Here is a 21,100-nt window from a genome sequence, read left to right on the forward strand (position 1 = left end):
CTTTGTGGAGGTTCAGCCTGGTGGAGAAGTCACGCTGATGTGCTCCAACTTCTCCAGATTGCCAAGTCACATTACTTGGTTCAAACTGGACAACAGACCCGACGCCACCCGCATCTGCTCTATGTACTCGTCTGATGGAAATGTGTCATTCTATGATGGATTTAAAAAAGGAAAATTTAATATGATATCGAACAACACTACAATCTTTTTCAAGATCAAGGAAGTGGATATATCTGATTCTGGACTGTATTTCTGTGGATATTACTGTGAAGATAAGTCAGTAATTGTCAGTGCAACACATGTAAAGGTTCCAGGTAAGATTATGGTTAAGTCTTTTCTGTCTGTCTACCTTACTATAAGTCAGATCTTAAACCACAAGTGCTGTACAGCGAGTCATTGAATAATATACCCTGTAGATCGATTTTTAGACGCACTCAAAATAAGAACATGATCTCAACCTATGGGAGATTGAATACTATACAGAAGGTTTCATTGAGTTTTCTTTCTTGTAGAAGTGTTTAATGGAATATCGAACATGACGAGTGTGATTCTGGGTGCTCTGACCGTTTTTCTCATCATGGTTGTCACTGGTATGGCTGTCATAATCCACAAACTTCAAACAGGTACTTTCTGAAAACTGTTTTTCTAACTTTTTTTTAATATTAAGAACAAATCCAAATCTTCCTGTTTGGAAAACTGCATTGACAGCAATGTTTTGGAAAGATGACTGTCAATTAACCGACCAGATGATGTTGTGTTAATATATTTTAGCTGATAATGAAGAACAGGATCCTCAACGGAATGAGGTAAAGCCAGTTTTAAAGTGGAATCAAGATTAAACCTGGATTAAGGGCACATTTTATTTTATTGTGTTATTTTCTCTATTTTGGTTTAAAACGTACTCAAATGACAGTGGTTGATTTTGTTTCTCTTGCTCACCATCTCAGCTGTGAAAGATGTTTTACAGTCAATAATGTCATTCACAGAATCTGGCCTCTGATGACCTGAGGGTGGCAGCACTGAGTTTGCATTCAGCAGCAATAAGAAGCAGGAGGCCTGCATCGGAGAGAGAAGTGGAGACTCGTGTGGTTTACGATGCCTGCAGATACACCCGGGGAGATAACTGAACAGCACCTAATAATAGAGTTGTAGTTTGACATATATTGCAGGATGTCCGTCCTGTGAGTGGGATCCCTTACTCTGTCAACTCTCCCTGAGGTTTCTCAATTTTTTAATCCCGATAAAGGGTTTTTTACTGTGAGTTTTTTTCTCAGCCGAGCTAAGGGTCTAAGGGCAGGGTGTCGTACTGTATGGAATGTAAAGCCCATGGAGGCAAATGTCTATTTGTGATTTTGGGCTATACAATTGATATGATTTGATTTAGTTTGCATTATTTTGAAAACATACAATCTTTTGTCATACATTTCACAGTTTGATTCCCACATTTAGCAGTTTGATTCCCAACTGTTATTTGTTCCTTTGTATCACCATCTTGTATCACTATCTTTCTTACTCTATCTGTAGTATGTGATTGGTGTTTGATCGAGCAGGAGCCAGAGAGAACATTGTCTGTGAAGTTTGACAGGAAGAGGCAGCACAGTGTGGTCTGAGCACAGCTGAGGTGAAAACCATGAAGCATGAAGTTAGATCAAAGCTCTGTGAGAATAAAACTTAATACTGGCTTACTTTCCTCTGTCACAAAGAGAACATTATCACGTTCTCTACATTTGTAGGAAAACGTCTTTTGATAAAACACGCAGTACATGAATGTAGCAACTTGATATTTTAATCGCGATGTCAAATTAAGTGCCTGGCCCATGATATTAATCTCTCAAGATGGTTTACATTGTTCCGCTGTGGTGAAAAACAACACTGTCTTAGTCAGTCTGGATTTGTATCAGAACCAAGGTCTCAACTACAGAAAGCTTTGCCCCTCAGCTATCTACATCTTAACCACACACAAAAAAGCCTCATTGTTTCACAGATAATTAAAGTCCTTGAGTCCGTGAGACTTTACGAAGAGTGGATATTTTAGCATTTGTAGAAACGTGACGGTTGAGCATCTTCTTGGTGGTAAATCTCTACCTATTTCACTGCTTCCCTTCATCACTGGTCATACTTAAAACAAAACACTCAACATTTGCTCAAGCTCACATCACTCCTTCTTTGGGAAAAGGTGCTTGTTACAAGCTGACACTTTCACACTTGTCACTTAGCAAAAGCATGTATTCTGCTCGAGGCTACACGCTCACAAGGCATGACAGATCACACCTACACCACAGCAGGTAAATGTTCCCATCCAACACCACCATGAGATGCATTTCAACCTAATCCAGTAACTATCATTGAAAAAGGTAAGACTCAAAACTGTTACATTCTTTTACACAATTATATCAGCAGTAACAATCAAACTACTAAAAGTCAATGCGTTTTAATAGTGCACTTGGGGAAATTGTTGGTGTTACAATTCTGATATATTCAAACCTGTTTTCCAATCAAATTAATGAATGATTGTTGTGCTACAGCACAAAGACAATTAAGTGTTATGGTTACCATAAGGTTCAAAATGTTTTCCTTGTTAGATTAGAATAAGATTTTAATTTCAAATGTTTGATCAGATTCATTCGAGCATCAGATCAAATCACATGGGTGAACACATAAGCAGAAGTCTCATAGAGTTGTACAATAGGAGTCGTAAAAACATATTTCCTTCTCTTTGTCTCAACCCTCAATCAAGGGCTGTGAATCTGAAAATAGTCTGTGTTGCAATGCTACTTTACCCTGCAACAGATTTAAACTAAATTTGAATATGAAAAACTGATACATCATGTGTAGAATTATAACTTTTGTTAACACTTTAGCTAATCCAGTTAAAAGTTTTATCAAATGAGATCATAACTTGTTATTATTAATTGCTTTTCTCCCTGCAGCTATTACTAGACATCTATTTTCCTGAAAGCATTAATACTGTCATTCTGAGCTGCTGGATGAACCGAAGAACAGCCCGCCTCTTTACGTTGAGATCACTCTTACTGGACCACAGTTCAGTTACCATTGTTGCAGTTTTGCAGCTGTAATGTACACACAATGAAGAACTTTACCTTGATAACAGCTCTACTCTGCTCCTTCAGTAAGTACACTGACGAAGGAAATTGTCTGCTTAATTTCTGGCTTTCATTCAGTTAAGTAATATGCCTATACGTTTACTAACACTTCTCATTGATGACATCATTAACGTGCCGAGTTTGGGTTCTTGTTCGGTCAAATATATAGGAATAAATTACGTTTTGTCTTTTGCAGGTTGGATTTCCATCTCTCTCTCTAAGTTTCACTTTGTGGAGGTTCAGCCTGGTGGAGAAGTCACGCTGATGTGCTCCAACTTCTCCAGATTGCCAAGTCACATTACTTGGTTCAAACTGGACGACAGACCCAACGCCACCCGCATCTGCTCTATGTACTTGTCTGATGGAAATGTGTCATTCTATGATGGATTTAAAAAAGGAAAATTTAATATGATATCGAATACCACTACAATCTTTTTCAAGATCAAGCAAGTGGATATATCTGATTTTGGACTGTATTTCTGTGGATATTACTGTGAAGATAAGTCAGTAATTGTCAGTGCAACACATGTAAAGGTTCCAGGTAAGATTATGGTCAAGTCTTTTCTGTCTGTCCACCTTACTATAAGTCAGATCTTAAACCACAAGTAATATACAGAGTATAATGTAATAGTATCTCTTATAGAAAATTAGAAGGATGTTAAGTATTCTCTGTCTTTTCTTTGAAAGGAACTGATAACATGTCATGTTCAAAATAAGAAAATGGTTTTAACCCATAGGTTATAGAATACTGAGAAAAATTTGTTAATTGAGTTATCTTTCTTGTAGGAATAACAAGTATGATCCCGACAAGTATGATCCCGACGAGTATGATCCTGGGCTCTGTGATTATATTTCTCATTATAGTCGTCATTGGTCTGGTTGTCAAAATCAGTAAACATCATACAGGTACTTACTTGTTTTTATTTAATTTGCAAATGAAAGGTTTAAAAGTGCAAACTTTCTGCTTTCCAGAAATGACAAAGAGCAACAACAATGCACAATTAACTGACCAGATGTTCTGTTTCTGTCATTTAGCTCATCAAAAGGGACAGAGTCCACAACACAGCGAGGTAATCCAAAATCAATTTTCATATTTTTTCATTTATACATGACTGGTTCCAAGTGATTTATCATTTTATGATTGCATTGATCTCATAAACTGAGCCATGTGAGATTAATGTTAGTATTTTTATGTACAGATTGTGAACTCTGATGCCCTGAACTACGCAGCACTGAGTTTCAAACCAAAACCAAAAAGCAGCAGAAGGCCTTCTTCGGAGAGAGAGCTGGAGCCAAACGTGATGTACGCTTCCACCAGATAGACTGAAAAAAAAAAAGATCTGCAACAACAGCTCAGCGTGGAGCTGATGCTTTAAACTAATCATTTAAACTGTCACTTAAGGGGTACCTATCAACACTGTAAAATAATGTCAATCAAATTCTGTAATAAAGATTCTACATGTCTTTGTGGAGGGTCTCTTATTGTGTGAGTCAGGTGGAGGAGTTAGTTAGGTACGATGCCTAAGGAAGAGGCAGTACAGTGTGGTCTGAACACAAATGAGATGGAAGTCTTGAGGACTTTGAGGTCAGACTTTTTTAAAAGATCAAATAAGACTGGTCTGGTTGAACTTAATCTGAGAACATAAATGCAAAAAATGCCTCTAAATTGGTCGCTTTTGTAAAAAAAAAACACACATGACAAACTATCGCCTGTGTGTTTATATTTGTAGGTCACATATCTGGTTGAAACATTCAAAGATACTTTGGTGTTGGTTAAGAGGGTCAATCCTGATCCACATACCCGTACAGATACTCTCCACTGTGGCAACAAAGCTGAAAGCAAACCCACAGCAAGACTTGGCCTGAGCTCCTGGTCCTGCTTCTGCCTAAGAATCAGACAAATAACTAATATAGGCTATATTTTGCAATTCCCCATGGGAAGATATTTGTAGTTTGAATTGTGTTAGGAAAGCATCCTCATTATTATGAATATAGTTATATACATACAGGTTATGTTTCTAAAGGCCCACACTGTGAAAGCCCAGTTAAGGTCCGATAATAAAATACATGCAAAATAGCTGGTGAGTGGGAGGATGCTACCATGATACTAAAATCTTAGAACAAGAGATTAGGTTCCTGTGTCCGTTATTTGGATTCTCACCTGATCCTATATTTTGAATTCATATTCTCTTACTTAAAATGAAGTGTCCTCATTCACCTTTTAGTGAGAGTCAGAAGGAGCTCTGCAGCAATGGTGAAGGCAGACAGGTGCACAGACAATGGTGAGACAGGAAGTGACAGCACAGTGAGGTGTGAACAAACTTAAATCTGGGGACCTGAAAACCACTGCATAGAATTTACAATGGGGGAATTAAGATAGTCAGTTTGATGGAAGAGCAGCAGCCATAAGAACATGTCTAAAGATTTATAGTGAGAGTCAGATGGAGGTGTGCTGCAGTGGAGGATAGCTATTTAACAGGAATAGGCAGCAGTGTGGATTGAGCACAACACAGGTGAAACTTATGTTTCATACAAAATCTTTAAAAATATAATCCAACATTAACCAGTGAACAATTGCGTATTGTCTTTGGCTAGGTAGACAAAATGAGAAACATTAGGGCATGAATTTATTAATCTAAATTCTTTAAGGGTAATACGATATAATTAACATACGTGTGTGAAGGTTTGCCAGATGTACATTGTGTCGCACTGTGGTGATAAACAGCACTGTCTGTATCAGTGACTGAGGTCTCACGTACACAGGAAGCTCGGCCCTCAGGTCTCTGCATCCCAACCACACACAACAAAGGCAGCCATGTTTCCCAGGCAACACAACTACTTAATGAATACCTTTCACTCTGTTATGTTGTACCTGTAGAGATCAGTGAGAATATGTGGCGATAGACCATTTTCTTCTTACACTTACACTCATCTCTTCACAGATCACACCTCACACTTCACACTCATACAGTTAGTTTCCCTCCACGGGCAGCATCAGCATCTTTCACACTTGTGAAAAGACAACTGAAGAAGCGCAACAGTTGCTCAGCCTCATTCCAAAACATCTCCTCTGCTTTAGGCTGCACGTTTTTAAGACGTGACAGATCACAGCCTAGCCACATAGCAACAGCTGCCATCAGTCTGCACTGTCGAATGCATTGCAAGTAGTTTGAAGACATGTGATGCATCTATCGTTAAGCAGACACACACCTTGCACAAACCTTGATTCGCACACAGCTTTACTGTCCTCGACTGCCCATCCATTTGAATCAAAACGTCTTTACGCGGGTCCTTGTCTGATACTGTTACAGTTGTCAAATGTCTCCAGAGCGCAAAGGCAAATATAATTTTTTAATTGCAAGGTACAAATATTTAATAAGGAATCATATGCAGAATTATTAGTAAAATTAAATCTGAGAGAGAAACAAAATACATATTTCACGCATGAGAAGAATTTACTTCCTGCAAGCTTGGAGGATTAATTTGTGTTAATCCCCTGGGCCTGTTTAGAGATACCCTTGTCCACTCTGTATTTAATGTGCAGCTTGACATGAAGCGCGGTGTTGTATGTTTTAGATTCAACATGTTAACTATAATCGCGAGGGTTTGATAAATCTTCCGTACACTTTTGGACTATGGGATGTTACCCAGACTGCTTTTCATCAACGTCCGTTAAGAAACCCCGTATTTGTGAATGAACCTGATGATTACATGGCCAAAATAAAAATAGCCCAAAGCATTGTTCTTGTGGCTTATATTTGGCATGAACTCTTGTTTTCCCGAAAGCAGTTTTGAGGTCAGTTGAATGAACAAGAGCAGCAGAACCAACCACTCCTCCTCTATATTGAGAGCACCCTTCGTGGGCACAGTTAGATCACGGACATTGCAAAGCTTCAGTCATGATGCGCTTCACCCTGCTAACAGCCTTACTTCTCTGCAGCCTCAGTAAGTCCTGGCATTGTATTACTTACATGTGTTTGCACCTTTGGCAACTGTAACAAAACAGCATTGAAACTATTAATTAAAGGAATTGTTTGGGTTCCTTTGGTCTGATTGAAAGTTAATATTGTGTCGCCTCTGCTGTTTGTTTCAGGCTGGGTCTCTGTCTCTAGTTCTGGGTATCAGACTGTGGAGGTCCAGCCTGGTGGAGAAGTCACACTGATGTGCTCCAATGTGTCCAAACATGACTCTGTGACATTCTGGCTCAGACTTGACAACAGAACAAAGCTCAGATGTATCTCTGTTATGTTCAGGTCTAACGTCAAGGCTGAATTCTGTGAAGGATTTCAAGATGGAACCTTTGAAATGAGCTCCAACATCTCTACCCTCATCCTTAGAATTAAACGAGTGGCTTCATCTTACTCTGGACTGTATTTCTGTGGATTTTACGTGAATGGGTGTCAGAGTTTCAGTGTAATACATTTAAAAGTAAAAGGTAAGGTTATTCTGAAGTCTTGTCTTGCACTCAATGCACTATATTCTCATAATTGTCGATATATCTGGCAACAAAATGTTTTTTTAAACACTGACAAAATGTGAATGTGAAGCAAATCGGTCAAAACAACATCAGTACTAAAATGATCTTATTTTCTTTAAAAGGCAGTGATGAGCTCAATGACGACTTGGACAGCGAGTTTAAAAGTAAGATTTTCCTAAAGATTTTTTATTGATTTGCAGGGTGTCCCTCATTTAAGGACAAACTTTTCAGCTGGATTCAGTTCTTGATGTTTAGTCTAACTGAATGATATTTATTGTAGAAGTGTCTGATGGAATAACGGAGCTGATGACAGTTATACTGGCTGCTGTGACTGTTTTCCTTATAAATGTCATCATTGGTCTGACTGTTAAAGTCAGGAGACTTCAAACAGGTACAATTATTAGCTATTAGATTAATCTCATTAATAGTTTTTCAAAGTTTTGTCAATTTTGGGTAAAAATACAAATTTCTCATAGCCAAAATGGATTTAAAGGATTTAGGATAATGAATGTAGAGAAACTGACCAGATGACGTGTTTTCATTGTACAGCTGCTAATGAAGAACAGAATCCACAGCAGAGCCAGGTGAAACTAGTTTTATTGTTGACCATTATGTGATCCATCAAGATGCTAAATTTGTATCAAGTCTCGGGACATTTGTGACTGTTTGGGCTCTTAACAGACTCTGGATTCTTCTGACATGAAAGACGCCACAGACCTGACTTTGTATTCAGCAGCAATAAGAAGTAGGAGGCCTGCATCGGAAAGAGAAGTGGAGACCCGAGTTGTTTATACTGCCAGCAGAGAAACTCAAGGAGAAAGTGGAACTGCACCTCAGAATGGAACATGCTGTGTTGTTTCTTAAGTCTCAATGTTTTAGATGATTTTAATATTCCCTTCTGTCCGTCTTTTCCATGTTTTCTAAATAATATGTTTGACAGAGGAGGAGTTAAGACACTGATGACTGTACAGTCTCTTATAGTGAGACTCAGGATAGAGGTGTGCAGCAGTGGAGGAGTGTAGTATGAAGTATGTCAGGAAGAGACAGCACAGTGTGGTCTTAGCACAACTGAGGTGAAACTTGTTTAAGACCAAAGGTCTCTATAAAGAAAGTTTAAAATTCAGTAGTATATTTAGCCTTGTAGAATCTCTAACAGTAGGTTTATTGGTATGGCAGATCACATTGTGTGCAGTGCAAATAGTTTTCAGACAAATTTAACAAATTGCAAGCTCCATTTGTCTCCAAACTACAGCTAGTAGTGAAAACATATTGGAGGGCCAGCAAGTCTATTGCTTTTTTTAACAGGTGTTTAAAAAATGACTCATAATGGTGGATTTTGTTGTAATTTTAAATGAATAATTTTAATCTACTGCTGCAATCTCTAATACCAGAAGCTTACTGACACATCCATTTAGATAAGTCCCTCTAATAGTCCTGTTACTATGTCCCAATTTTAGTCACCATTACTACCCTTTTTTTTAGAATGTGATCTTAAAACAAACACTCTTATACCATTCCTGGAAAATGTGATTTTTAAGTTGCATAACATTTTCTTACTTGACAATCTAAACCTCCGGCCAGCTCAAATATCATACCACTGCCTCTTTCCTGTCCATAACGGTTTTAGACAGCCAAGGTACGACATGACCCTTGACCCCCTTGATTGGTCAGTCTGAGTTTGCAATGTGAATGAGTATTAGAAGATGTAAGCTTTTTTAGAGATTTTTTTTTGGCATTTTTATGCTTTATTGATAGTGTAGAGACAGAGGTGAAATGGGGCAGAGAGGGGAGTGACAGAGAACGACCGCGGGCTGGAATCGAACCCGGGTCCGCTGCTGGCTGAGGCTCATGGGGGGGACGCCCTACCAACTGAGCTAAGGGGGCCCCCAAGATGTAAGCGTTTTTAAGACACATTGCCGATTAAATGTGTCGTGATCCGCTGAAATACAAATGTGGAATGTGAAATGCATTGTGCGATTTGGTAATTGCACACCTTAGTCTCATTCTGCTCCTCGGTCATCTTATCTAATTTTCTTTACTTTTCTTACAGTATTCATACAATAATAAATGTGGGTGATATGTTTTTTCAAAGGCACTGACTAATCAGGGACTTAATGTGTGTGTGTGTATTCGTGCTTGAGCTTTTGTGATGACTGTCTTTTTCCTGTTCTGCTCCTGTGTGTGTGGTAGACGGTTATCAAAACACATCTCAAAATGGGCAAGAACGAAGTCATGTGAAAATAAAGGTTATGATTTGAAGTCTTTCTCTTATCCACAAATTAGCTGCAAACACAGCCCCACTGAGCACACACAAAAGTATATATGTCTGGCAGCTGTACCTGTTATTGTTTTGCTGTGATGTTATTTCTTAGAGACATACAGCCTGGAGCAAAGTAGTGACATATCTGCAAACAGCTTTCACAGGTTTGATTTGCACCATGGGAACTTAAATTAGTGGTGTGAATAGGAAGTCACTGTATGACCCTGGGAGGGAAGTGCGGGATAGGGGGAGTAGTGAAACTTTGTCAAAGCGGTTGATGTATACATTTAACTTGCAAAGTAGCATCATCTTGATCTGTGAGACCTGCTGGGTGTGTGGTTATGGTTGGAAACCCGTCTTCCTGTGGTTGCTATTTGTTGTCTTCTGGTTTTTGTTTTCACATTGTTTTTCAAAAAACATTTCTGCAAATGTATCTGCAGATTTTATTTTATTTCTTTAAGACCACAGCTAGGTCAGGGTTTTATTTTCCTTCTTAGATTCTGAAGGCTCATGTTTTTCTTCTCAGTTTTCATCAGACACCAACACTTTGTGGAGTGAGCACATCACTCAGTCCTCTACTGTGTTGCCCATCAAGAGTGACATAAAAGTCACACACATTTTGATGCATGAAATTAGGTCATTTCAGGTCGCATTGCAATAAATCTGAGATGGATCAAATGTAGGATCACATTTCAAAGTAGTTCACATTGAAATTGAAAAGATCAGATTCCATGTGATTTGTTCTTTTCACACTCAAGAAACATGGATGTCTAAATGTAGCAAAAGACAAGGCCGATGATGAGCTCAGAACTGTTGCACTTATTCATGTTGCATTTCTACATGTACAACAAAGACGTCCAGCTTTAGTTGCATGTTACATCATTGTAGAGAGCTAAGGGCCAGTCTTCTTGTGACTTTCAATTTGTCTGAACCCGAAAGTGTTTTTACCGCAGTGAAAACATTGGACTTGTGTCATGCCCACATGTCATGCAAAAACAGCCTGAGCAGGAAGCTTCTCCCCTTTGTATTTTACAGAAATTGTACCATGCACTCACTACACTGCTCTCTAATGTAGAGAGTGTCTCGCTCTTCATTAAGTCTGTATTCACTGCTTCATTTCATCTTATTTAACAGAGGTTTGATATTAAAAGGCCTCACATTGTGCTCACACCACCCCATAACATATACAGCATATTCCCACCGTGACAAATGATGGGACCCTGTCTCTCCCTATAAGAATAGTTCACAGTCATCAGTGTTCCAAGGGCTCCTCCTCCATCAAGGACTGACAATTTATATACGTAGTGTGATTAAGCTCATCCTCAATCTCTTGTTGTATGACAAGCTTTGTGTGGATTGGTGTTTGTGCCTGTGCAACATGGGAGGACTAATAGGGCTGCCGTTCCTGGCAGCCAGTTTTTCTAGTTGTTTGATGTTTGTGGTCTAAAGTCTTCCTGTGGAGATGAAGATTTATTTTTTACTAATAGAAAACAATGTTTGTCACCGCAGTATGCTGGTTTATTCCACCGTTATTATATTTCCTTCACTGTTTCCATTCCGTCAAACACAGAGGCTGATATAATTTAGAAAAAAAACAAAGCCGGCCCACTTTCACAGTTTTATTTTTTACATGTACTTTGCCACAACACTTTGACCTTGTTGGCCTTGTGCTCCGACCACACTGTGCTGTCTCTTCCTGTAAAGTGAAGTGTGTCTCACTCACTCCTCCCTCCCCCTGACAGACCATTTCACTCTCCATATTAGTATGTCTCTTCCTCCTTATCTATCATCAAATACTGTTCCTCTTAGATGAAGATAAGAGGCTTTTTTGGCTGAGACACAAGCAAGAAAACACAAACTGTCTTTAAATATAGAAACTTTATTTTTTTAAATTGCCATCAACTTCTTTAGATTAGCAGCAGACACATATGACAAATCTACTTCCTGATTCTTTCTGCGTGCGTCTTTCTGGCCCATTCTTCCAGTAGGTAACATTGACAGAAAACATCAAACTTCTACGCCAAAAGGCTGAACCAAAGTTTAACATTAGTTTATATCATCCTTAATTAAGGCCTAGAAGAACAAATACTTATCTGTTTCTTTCGCAACGTAGTTCTTCATTAGTAAGACAAAAGATAAGTCTGATTAGTTCAGTATCACTGAGAAAATAGTTTACTGTGGATTTCTGTGGTTACAACTTGATACAACCGGATGTCAGCTGTACCTTTCTGAAGCTGTCTGATTTTAACAGTCAGAACAATGAGTGTCATCATGAAGACAACAATCAGAGCACATAGGACCACATTTATTGGCATCTAATGTTGTTGTCTTATGCTGCTATCTGTGGAAGCAGTGTTCAGGCTCACTCTCAAGGTGTCCAGTGGGAGTTATATTTTATTTCCTCTGATCATCTACAAGGACCAGCTCCTACATGATAATGTCTGTAACCTGAGACCGTAAACTGTCTTCAGATTAATACATGGGAGAAGTAGTGTATATGAAGGTAAAAGAGTGAAGTGACTTATTGTAAACTGATGTGTAATTATTTAACAATGCCAGAAGAGGTTGATCATGTTTTAAAGGTGAAGCATTGTTGTTGTGTGAGAATAGCAGTGCGTTTGAGGTTTGTGCTCATGGCTGAAGTCCTCCTGTGGTGAAGGATTTTTTTTGACTCATACAAACAATGATTGCCACAGCAAGTATATTCTGTTGTGATTTATTATCTGAACTAAATACAGCAGCTGGTTTAATTCTGTCAGTAGAAGGTTTTCACTGCTTCTTTTTATACTTTCCACAGAGCTTTGACCTCAGAGGCCTCATGACTTTAAGCCCAGTTGTGCTCAGACCACACTGTGCTGTCTCTTCCTGTCAAACAAGTGATGTGTCTCAGTCCCTCCTCCCTCTACAGACCATCTCACTCTCTGTCAGTGAGCTGACAGTCAACACTGTCCTCTCTGACTCCTCCTCCGTCACACATGAAGCTGCTATTTTCCTCTCTAACTAAATAAGACTTACTGCGAAAAAAACATGAGTCAGAAAATACAGAAACATTTCTCAAACTTTATTATTATTTGGCCACTGACACTTTTCACACACCACCCACACAGAAACACAGCAGACAAAGAATGTGATGATCTGAGCTGCAGTTTCAACTTCTTCCTGAGTCTATCTGGTGGCAGCATACACAACATTTGGCTCCATCTCTCTCTCTGATGCTGGTCTGCGAGCTCTTTGTGGTTTGGCCTGGAAACTTAGAGATGCGTAGTTCAGGTCATCTGAGCCCAGATTCTGTAAATCAGAATATTTAGTCATATACTGTGTTATGCACACTGTCGCTGAGTTTATCTTAGTCTATTAAAAATTTTCAAAACATGATTTTTACAGATTTTTGTTTTGCGTGTTTTAAAATGAAGACACAATCAGTTTGATTTTTTAAACTGAGGTTGTTTCAACAATGATAGGATAGAGACCAGATTCTATGACACAACCTCACTAACAGAAATAACATTTGTACAGCTTACAGTGCTTATATTTTAATTTATAATAACCATTTTGTAACATATTTTGCTTTGTAACTGTTATTAAGAGAACAACACCCAATGGCATCGCTGAACCGCTCAATTTTGTCTCGAGAGTGGGGGAAAAATAAATCACTGCTGGGCAGAAAAAGTACGACTACCCTCACATTCAGAGTCAACAGAAATAAATCATTCGGATCAAAATTCAGTTATTATTATAAGTAAATTAATCTCAGGTGTCATTTTAAAGCTTGATTATCACAGCTGGAACTCTAGTTTAAAAGTGAATTGATTGGAAACATTTTACTGGAGGTTAAAGAGGACTATTAGGACAGACTGTCTGAATTTGCTGTTTGATGCCGCCTGCAGCAGCTCAGGAGTCAGCACTCAGATCATTAACAGACTCATCATGTGTTTCGATGCAACTACAGTCAACAATTGGGTTACCTTGTTTCTTGCTGGCTGCGGTTGTTCATTCACAGCTACATGGAAGAAGTCAAAAGTGGGATTACTTAATTTTTTACTTATGATTCACTTTGCTTTGAATTCGCCCGTCATGTTGACAAATTAATAGAAAATGTGAAAGAAATTGTAAATCTGCTTTACCTTTCTGTAGTTTCCTGATTTTAACAGCCAGAGCAACAATGGCAATAGTGAGGAAAAGAATCAGAGCAACGAGGATCCAAATCATCAGGTTTGTTGTTCCATCAGGCTCCCCTACAAGAAACAAGACAGGATTAGACTGTCTTTTGATCGGTTGTCTTCAGACCTGTTTAAGATTGATATAACTGGCTGTGTGGTAACTTGCATAACAAATAAAGAGGAGAAGGAGAACCTTACTTTTACTGTTAGAATCCACTTCATCATCATATTCACTGTAACCTTTAAAAACAATATGGGTATTAAATATTCGGTCATTTCGCGGTTCCCTGATTTTCTTCTTGCTGTTTCACTTCCACTGTGACATTAAATCAGAGGTATTCTGTAACAATGATGATCAATCTCACCTTGAACATTTAAATGTGTTGCATTGGCAATGACTGTATGTCTGTCATCGTAAAATCCACAGAAATACAGCCCAGAGTCAGACAAATCCACCGGCTCGATTCTAAGAAAGACAGTAGAGACGTTGGAGCTCATTTTAAATCTTCCACTTTCATATCCAACACAGGGTGTAGCATCGATAGAACCGAACATAGAGGAGACACAGCTGGGCCTGGTTCTGTTGACCACTCTGAACCACTCTGTCTGTGATCGGAATTTAGAAATGTTGGAGCACATCAGAGTGACTTCTCCACCAGGCTGGACATCCACAGTCTGAGACCCAGAACCTGAAACAGAGATCCCAAGCTAATTTGCCAGTTTCACACAAGAGGTCAGCTTTCAGATAAAAGAGAGAATAGAATTGTTTTTGCATCTCAAAATGATTAACTTCTAGGACTTACTGAGGCAGCAGAGAAGTGCCGCTGTTATCAAGGTGAAGATCTTCATTGTGTGTATAACCGTGCCAATGCAGGGGCGTTTTATGTCACTGTAAAGGGGCTTTCATTGGAAAGGGGTGTGGTATTGAATAGTTTATTTATGGAAGCTGAAATCTTTCACCACATAATGTCTGCGTTCCGAATGGCATCTCTCCTCTGTTTTTTTTCTATTCTAGATACTATAGCTGATCATAAAAATAATCTACATAGTATGACGTATTGGGCCTTTTACTTATTTATTTCATCATAACATTGCACCTTGAACTTGCCTCTTGCTTATACTGTATATCCGTCGCATCCCTGGTTGTTTTCATTCAGAGACTCAGACAATGCTACATCATGTTCAGTGGCTATTGGGTTGTGGTTCAAAATCACCCAAAAAGCATTCTGATTTCCACAATAAAAATTCCGACCAGATTTAGTAGGCATCAAGGTATTTTTAAGCATACTGCATATGATCACAAGAATTGGGACATCCTAAATCTTTTTGTACCACACAAAATAGCAGGGAAGCATGGGTATTGGAAAGCAGGAAGTATGTGCATGGTGCTGTATAACAAATTGGCAGGTTCACCACATGACTCCTGCTCACCCTATATTTCAATTTGTCCCCTCTAGGAGGCACTAAAGATCTCTCTCTCTCTGTGTTCCAAAATATGGAGAAATTCAGTTTATTTCCCTTTGCATTAAGCCCCCTGATCTTCACTTCTTAAATCCAGCAGTGCCCCTGCATTATGCAGTATGGTATTTTGTTTTGAAATGGCCATGTGGTCTTTTTAAGGCCCCCTTACCTAAAAATGTCTTTGGGTTAGATGTTTGAGCTCCAATGTGCAGAAGGATGTCTGTGCAGAGGTTGACACTCTTTTCAGATCCATTTGTGGAATAGTTTAACATGGATGTACGAGATGGATTTTGTGACATCACAGTCTTAGTTGTACGTTACTTAAGTGCTGCAACTAGAGGCCTCCAGGTCACATACACAGAGATTGGACGTGTAAGGACCTTTGACTCATCCTGCATCTAGCAATTCAACTTTTGACAGGAAAAGTTTTTTGTTATAACGTTAATTTAGCAATTTTTGTTGGAAAATATGTCAAATCTAGGTGAATTATCATAGATAGTGTACTTTGTGGGAAGAATGAAAAGTATTTGATTATTCATCGATTTTTTTAAAGGTTTATGAGTATAGTAATCTGCCTTTTGTAGTATTTGAATGGAAAATATATGTTATATCCTGTTATGCCTGGAGGGGGCGCGGTAGTGCCTAAGTGAAAGTGTGTAACCAGGAGTTGTATAATACAGTCTGTAAGAGGAACAGACATGTTCATGTTGCCTCTACGCTTTCTATTAAAATAGCCACGTCCGAAAGCATATTTCCTCTGTCTTTTTCATCATATGTATCCAAACAGTCTGTAGAGACACACACCTTTTTTCAAAATTATACCAAGAGGTAACTTTTTTTTTTTTACAAAAAACCTCCTAAAAACACATATTTATTTTAAGCAACTAATATATGTGTGAGCTTTTTAATACCACAAGTCAGAAAATAAAGTTAAAATTATTCTCTTCTGTGTTTTTTAAATTAATAGTGTTATTATTTGAACTGACAATTTGCAGAATTGCATATATATGATTTTGTTCTTTGGCTTTTGCATTTCTGTTAAAAAACAACTTTGATTAAGCTTGTTGTGGCAAATTATTCTATTTACTGTGTAAAGACCATGAAGAACACCAAACTTGTCTTTAAGTATTCTATCTTGCAAGGAGAGAGGCAATACAGAGAATGATCAAAAACATTCACTTGCAAATCGCAGTAGTGCTTCTCTGCAGTTTAGAGGAATACATGAGTCATTACAGAGCAGTCCGTAGCGTCATCATTATGTCAGCTCACTTGCAGAATATAATGCAGTTTTAGCTAACAGCAAAGTGAATATAAAATTGAACCACAGCCCCAAATAACAATCTGTCATTTGTGCTCTCAAGCTATATGCGGTTAAACACAGAGGAACACACTGTGTTGTGGGACATCAATGAATGTCTGCCTCTAAACGTATAGATTGATCGCAACAATAGGTTCCTATAATAGGTGGAGTCACACAAGTTCCTTAGCTACAGCATGAGGACGTCCTGTCTGAAACCACCTACATACAAACACAGAGAGAACAAAGGGTCCTCAGTAGGCACACAAGAAAACTCTACCAAAGAACAGAGTTATTTTCTTTTACTGATGATGAGAACAAGATTGCTATAAAATATTGTTGCACTGAGGCTTTTTCCTGTGATAATGTTAAACAGTTGTGTTGTGTTTAGATTGTCATGATTATGTGTCCCTGGATTATTTAGCTAATCTCTGTTGCATTTTTGACTCATTTGATAGACTGGACAACATGTTGAGACCCTTGTTGTTGACAAGCTCCAGTCATAAGCCTTGACAGGTTTTTATCCTGCTTATAGGGAATAAAACGCAAGATATGCCATATAAAACCATCTTGTGAATTTAACACTTACAATATATGACTTTGGTCTGTGTAAACTCCTGCAACGGTCTAAAAAATGATAGCTCTTGCATACTTTATGATACTTAACAATTAATATACAGGGGTGGTCATAGTGTACCAATGAAAGCTTCTCCCACAGAAGGGAACTCGTTGAGTGAGGCACTGAATCGGCCTGAATCTCCTTGACACTTCTCCATTGTTAGACAATACTGTAGGTGAGGTAGTCCGTTTTCATCTTTGTGATGCACACTGTGGTTTTAGCAAGTGCCACATGTGGGTTGTTCCACATTGTTAGCAGAATAATCTTCTGTTTTGCGTTTGATGACATCTGTGTTGTTGTTTTTTACTCTGTTGACCTGACCATATTGAATCTATAAAAAGAGTTTGGGTTTGTTGCACACAATCACCACACTAAATCTAACCACTAGTAGCTATTGTCTCTGTTTGTGATGATTTGACATGTGTATGTGTTGGGCTGTCATTTGAAAAAATAAACTCTATTTGAATTATTTGAACCACAGTCCTCATAAACCTAATCTTAAACTGCTTTGTAAAATAAGTACTGTTCTGTACATTTGCTCCTACATAAAATAATAAGGTTACAAGTTATCCATGCAGGTTGTTGAGGTCATTTCTACTCAGATGCATATAACAAGGCAGCAAACATACATGTATAGTGAATTTTAAAATTCCTTAATAATTATTGGATGGTTTGGAGTCATATCCACCAGCATAACTCCAGTAAATAGGGCAGTGTCACAGTGCATTTTACTTAAAACTTGAATATGACAATACGTTTCAAATAGCCTACAACTTATGACGTAGGGTCATTGAGACACGTTGACATAGAAAAAGTCAAAGTCATTGAACTTATTTAAAGCTCCCATATTATACACTTTTCGGTTCTATTATACACCATATTATATGGTCTTAGTGGTCCCTAATACGTTTTTCTTTAATTGTTTGCTGAAAAAAACTTTCAGATAATTTATTGTACTATGCTGATGTTCAGCTAATCTCACAATGGCCTATTTTTTTAAAAAGAGCTGCAGCCCCCTTCGTAAATATACAATCTTTGAGCTCCCCCCGCCCCCTGTCCGGAAGCGAAGCCAGATACGCCTCGCCCTCTGTCTGTCAGGGCCGTGGACCAATAAGAAATAGGGGTGTGGGCTGCACAGTGGAAGCTTCTGGCTTTCCAGTTTGTGAGGTCAGAAAAGGGGAGAATTCTGACTGGAGTATATTGGGTGGGGGAGGGGTGGTGGTTTCAGAAAGGGGGAGAGTGAGAAAAGGAGAGTGTTATTTTTTTAAATATTTTGGCAGTCTCTAGGCACACCGTGGACCCATGGATATGTTAGAACACATTTAAAAAGTGCATTTAGCATAATATGTGACCTTTAAATTGTGATGAGAAGAGCTTCTTTAATTATAAAATGTATTAGAGTCTTTACATTAAACATTCGGGGTGAAATCGTGTTGAAAGCCAAATTACAATTTCCACATTAGAAGATAAAGTAATGAGGTCGTTTACACATGTAGACGCAGATAAAAAATGGTCCAGCTTCACTGCTTTACACTGGAGTACACACATTCATCCTCTGTGTCGTCCCTGTGTCTTCGTGATCTGCCGGCCTTCTTCACCATTACAGCAGCGTAATGAGTATTATCCTCATTTGTGTAACCCTAGCAATGAAATATTATACAGTATATCACAAGATGGTAAACAGCAGTAATTAATACATATTGAACAGTATTTGTTGTGATATAAGAATATGTTCGAATGGGTATATAAAATAATGTAGACTGGAAATACCTCTGCATCTGTTGTGGAGGACGCTGAACATCGTGTATGAGATTCTGAAAAACAATGGAGAGCCATGTTACTGTAATGCTATGTTCAGTAATTACACACTGAAGATATAATCAGGTACCATTTACCTTTACATTGGCAGCTGTTTCTTTGACTTATGCAGAGTAAGAAAACCAGTAAAACAGCGAGGATGATGGTGAATGCCAAAACTCCACTCAAGAAATACACCAAGACAAAAGAGTCATCTGCAGAGACAGACACCAAGAGACATTACAGAGGATACTTGTTTTGCTCTGTGTTTTCTTAGTTAGGGAACTCGTAGCTATTTATCAGATACAGCAGCCCCACTTAGAAGGTTGCTTACCTTTAAAGTCCAGCTTGGTCCCGTTTCCAAACAGTATGTGTCCACATGAGGCGACTGCACAGTAGTAGGTCCCAGCATGAGAAAGATTCAGGCTCTTCATTGGTAAGTTGTAGACACAGGTGTGTGTTTGTGTGTTGGGTTTCCTCTCACACTGATCACTCCTGCCTCCATGGGTGTAGATGAGTCCTGGATGAGATTCTTCAGAGTCTTTGAACCAGTAAACACTGTGTTCTCCATCACAGGTCCCAGTGTGTACTGTACAGTTCAGAGTCACAGAGCCTCCTGGCTGGATGCTCTCTGATGCTGACTGATGGACCAAAGCTGGGAAGTTCAACCCTGAACCCTGCACACTCAGAGTAATACCCTCTGCAAATTCAAACATGTATGAATAGCCACTTGCGCAGTAGTAAGTAGCTGAATCTGAAATTCGCAGATCGGTTATCGTTAGGTGATTTCTACCGATCTCAGTGTCCAGAGCAAAGCGTGGATTATGCTTGAATTCATCATGGAAAGTTCCATTGCTTTCATACTTGTAGTACGTAGAGATAATTGTTGGTTTGTGTCCCAGAGTTTGTTTGTACCAGTAAAACCTTGTTGCTACATCACCTTCGTAGAAACATTGCAGAGTTAAGTTCTCACCAACCTTAGCTGATAGAAAACCACTCACTCGACGAATAGATGAGGACAGATCAGTCATCTGAGCTGAAGTGACAGACAACGCAAATACACAATTTTTACAACATGAGTTTAAGTATATTATGCTAAATATATTGGAAAGGCTAAAAATTACACTAACAGTGACCACACACTCCAAAAGTAACAAATTGAAGTGGTAAAAACACAACTCACCCAATAAAAAACCTAAGAACAGACTCATTAGATGGAAAACAAAAGTGGGAGATGTCATCGTGTCCAAATTGCTGACTTGAGTAAGAAGAATCTTGATCTTTTCTCCACTCTTCATAGACAAGACTGTGTTTGATTGGCCAACCTGACATGACACAGTATGTCCTGTCAAGGAAACAAGATCACATGCTCATGCCCAGCCCTAGGGTCTAGCACAGGAAAATCTATCTTACCAAATCAATGGAATTTCTAGCTAAGCAGCACCACCACTAGGGGACTTAAAACTTATTTTTAAACTGTCTAGATAGAACATCTGTGGCAGTTGTTTTTGCTCTTGATCATCATTCTGACTACTATGAATTCGGTCCGAATTCCCCTGATAGTTCAAACACCTCCACATCTGCTGAAAACCACTGTAACGAAAGACATACAAAGCAAAATGTCTACAGGATCAGCTGGTGCCAAGTGAATAGCTGATTTCATTTATTTTTAAAAAAAGCAGTAAATGAGAAACATGGTGGGAACTTGCTGCCTCATTCAGATTAAGCTAAATATTGTGTTTACTGTAGTCCAGCAGCAGAATAGCTCAGTTTAGCATACATCCTTGATTCCAAGGGAAACACTAGCATTTAGTGGAATGATCGCTTACTGCAGCAACTTGCACGCTCACACATCTACTGAGGGAGAAGAGAAAGGAAACTTACTAAACAGGCTCTCTGGCCAACTGACGTCACCGCCCTAACTG

General features: G+C 38.7%; 1 protein-coding gene across 1 annotated transcript; it reads right to left on the bottom strand.

Annotated features, from left to right (window-relative positions):
* Positions 1-19,474: 19,474 nt before the first annotated feature.
* LOC307269493 (immunoglobulin kappa light chain-like) lies at positions 19,475-20,206 on the bottom strand (the record flags this gene model as incomplete). The annotated part of the gene is made up of 1 exon (XM_080052469.1): positions 19,475-20,206. The coding sequence occupies one exon, from the start codon at positions 20,204-20,206 to the stop codon at positions 19,475-19,477; it is 732 nt and encodes a 243-aa protein (XP_079908595.1).
* Between the last annotated feature and the right edge of the window lie 894 nt (positions 20,207-21,100).

Source organism: Ammodytes marinus (assembly GCF_949987685.1).
Source record: "Ammodytes marinus genome assembly, chromosome: 23".
Taxonomy (NCBI): Eukaryota; Metazoa; Chordata; class Actinopteri; order Uranoscopiformes; family Ammodytidae; genus Ammodytes; species Ammodytes marinus.